The sequence below is a fragment of the Petaurus breviceps genome, unplaced genomic scaffold (assembly GCF_028583685.1).
Source record: "Petaurus breviceps papuanus isolate PSGF00001 unplaced genomic scaffold, PetGlider_PUasm1.0 99, whole genome shotgun sequence".
Lineage (NCBI taxonomy): Eukaryota > Metazoa > Chordata > Mammalia > Diprotodontia > Petauridae > Petaurus > Petaurus breviceps.
This window is the reverse complement of record NW_027187465.1, coordinates 20681753-20684083: the sequence shown is the minus strand read 5'-3', so window position 1 is coordinate 20684083 and position 2331 is coordinate 20681753. Positions and strand designations below refer to the sequence as shown.

Here is a 2331-nt window from a genome sequence, read left to right as displayed (position 1 = left end):
ATTCAAAGAGACTAGAAGCAAAGTACAAGAAGTAAGAGGAGAGGAAAGATTCTTTATCACAAAGACTTTACAAGAATGTTTCATAAGAAATATGGGGGATGGAACTCAGCGCTAGGCTTCAGTTCCCAAGAGGAAGAGGTGCTGCTGATCCAGGGACAATCTCCGCCCCCACTTCTGGCTGGATGTGGAGCTCTGGCCACCCCCATGTTTTCCTCAGCACCCCTGGAGCCTCAGCACCCCTGGAGTCTGCTTCCTTGTGTGCCCTGGACCAAGGCTCAGAACTCAGGATCTAGACCCAGTCTAGAGCAGACGCAGATGAGAGATTCTCGGCTCCCTGTCTCCCCCCCTCATAACTTGTTCTTCAGCTTAAATAATAAATGCCAACGTAGGACCCTAAACAATTATAAAAAAAAATCCTTTGTTCTGGCATTTACTTCCATTTTAATAGATTGTCGGAGCTGGGAGGGGCCTCAGAAAAGGGGATGTCAGGGCCGGGAGGGGCCTTAGAACAGGGTATGTCAGAGCTGGATGGGGCCTTAGAATAGAATACCCAGCTGGATAAGATACAACCCTTTAAGATTTGTAAATAACTTTACAAATATTCATTTTATCCTCATAACGTTTTTTGGGAGGTAGGTTCAATTCAATTCAATAAACATTTATTAAGCACCGACTATGTGATAAGCTCCAGGAATGCAAAAAGAGGCAAAATAAAGTGCCTGACCTCAAGGAACTTACAGTCTCATGGAGGAGACAACATACAAATACATACAAAGCAAGCGGTATGCCGCATAAATAGAGAATAATTAACAGAGGCAAGGCACTCTAATTGAGAGGGACTGGGGAAGGCTTCTTGCAGGAGGTGGGTTTCCAGACGGTCCTTAAAGGAAGCCAGAAAGCACAGTAGGAGAGCGTTCCAGGCATGGGGGACAACTGGAGAGAGTGTCCTGAGCTGAGAGAGATGGAGCGTCTCGTTCTTAGAACAGCCGAGAGGACAGGGTCACTGGGTCAGAGAGGACCCGCTGGGCAGTAAGGTATAAGGAGCCTGGAAAGATGGGAGTGGGCTGGGTTATGAAGGTCTTTGACTGCCAGACAGAGGGTTTTGCATCGGCTCCTGCAGGTAATAGGGAGCCACTGGGATTTATTAAGTAGATGGGTGTGTGTGACATGATCAGACGCGTGCTTTATTTCTCCCATTTTACAGATGAGGAAACTGAGGCGGAGGTTAAACGCCTTGCTTGCCCAGGGTCTGAGGCTGGATCTGAACTCTGATCCTCCGGCTTCCAGGGCCACTTCTGCTGTCCAGCTGCCTACTACGTGAAAGGCAGAAGCCAGAAGCACAGGAGGCGGACGGGAAGCAGCCCCTGCTCTCCAGGAGCTTACACTCTACCGAAGGGCGGTACAGCGTGCAGCCCGTAAGCTCCCCGCGAGCAGGCCGGGAGGGCTTCGCTTCTGCCCTTGCCGAGCAGCCCCCAGACCACAGCCTGGCACACTGAAGGCTGGAGACGAGCTCGCGGACCTGGTCTTCCGAGAACCCGCTGCAGGCAGCCTTGTCCTCCTCGCGTCTTAGCGCCCCCTCGCGGCCGTTGGCTTCGAGGCGACCAGTGGGGACCCAGGCTGGCGGGCGGAACCCCCGGCGCGGGGCGCAGTTGCCTGCCCAGGAGGAAGCCGGAAGTGCGCGGCGCGCGCGCTGCCGGCGGTAGGCTTTTTGGGCCGACCGGCGGCCTGGCGGGAGGTTGGCGTCGCAGGCCGATGGCGTCACTGTCGCGGTGCCGGGCGGCGAGGGGCGGGGGCGGAGGCGCGGGGGAGCGGAGCGGAGCGGAGGCGGTTGGGGGGGGGGGGGGGCCGGCTCGACTCTCGTCTCCGGGATCCCGAGGCCTGGATGGCGGCCGGAGCGCCGCGGGCTCCGCGCTAACCCTCGGCCCGGCCCGGCCCGGCCCCTGAGGAAGCGGATCCGAGGAGGAGCCCGGGAGCGGGAGGAACATGACATCCCGGAGGTGAGCTCCGCGACCCCCGCGACCCCCGCCCGCCCACAAAGCCCCCCGCACCCCCCCCCCCCCCCGCCCCCCGGCCCCCCCCCCCCCCCGGGAGGGCGGGGGGAGGGGCGGAGGAGTCAGTTCTCTCCCTTCCCCCAGCAGCTTTCTCTCGCTCTTGCCCTTCTGCCCCTCCCCCGCCCCTCCCCCTCCCTCTACCCTCCCCTTTCTTTCTCTCCCCCTTCCCCTTCCCTTTTTATCGCTTCTCCCCTTCCCCTGTTCCCCCTCTCTCACAACCCTTTCCCCTCTCTTTTCATCTTTCTCCTGCCCCTCTTCCTTCCCTCTGTCCCCCTTTACC

The 2331-nt window shown here is 58.5% G+C and overlaps 1 protein-coding gene across 2 annotated transcripts in view; it reads left to right on the top strand.

The window, feature by feature from the left end:
• The first annotated feature begins 1818 nt into the window (after window positions 1–1818).
• PTPN11 (protein tyrosine phosphatase non-receptor type 11) overlaps window positions 1819–2331 on the top strand; it is a 72531-nt gene continuing 72018 nt past the window's right edge. For both annotated transcript variants that reach the window (XM_069081600.1, XM_069081601.1), the window contains exon 1: window positions 1819–1997. In XM_069081600.1, coding sequence (XP_068937701.1) covers window positions 1984–1997 — 14 coding nt within the window. In that variant the 5' untranslated portion in view covers window positions 1819–1983. The remainder of the gene's footprint in view (window positions 1998–2331) is intronic.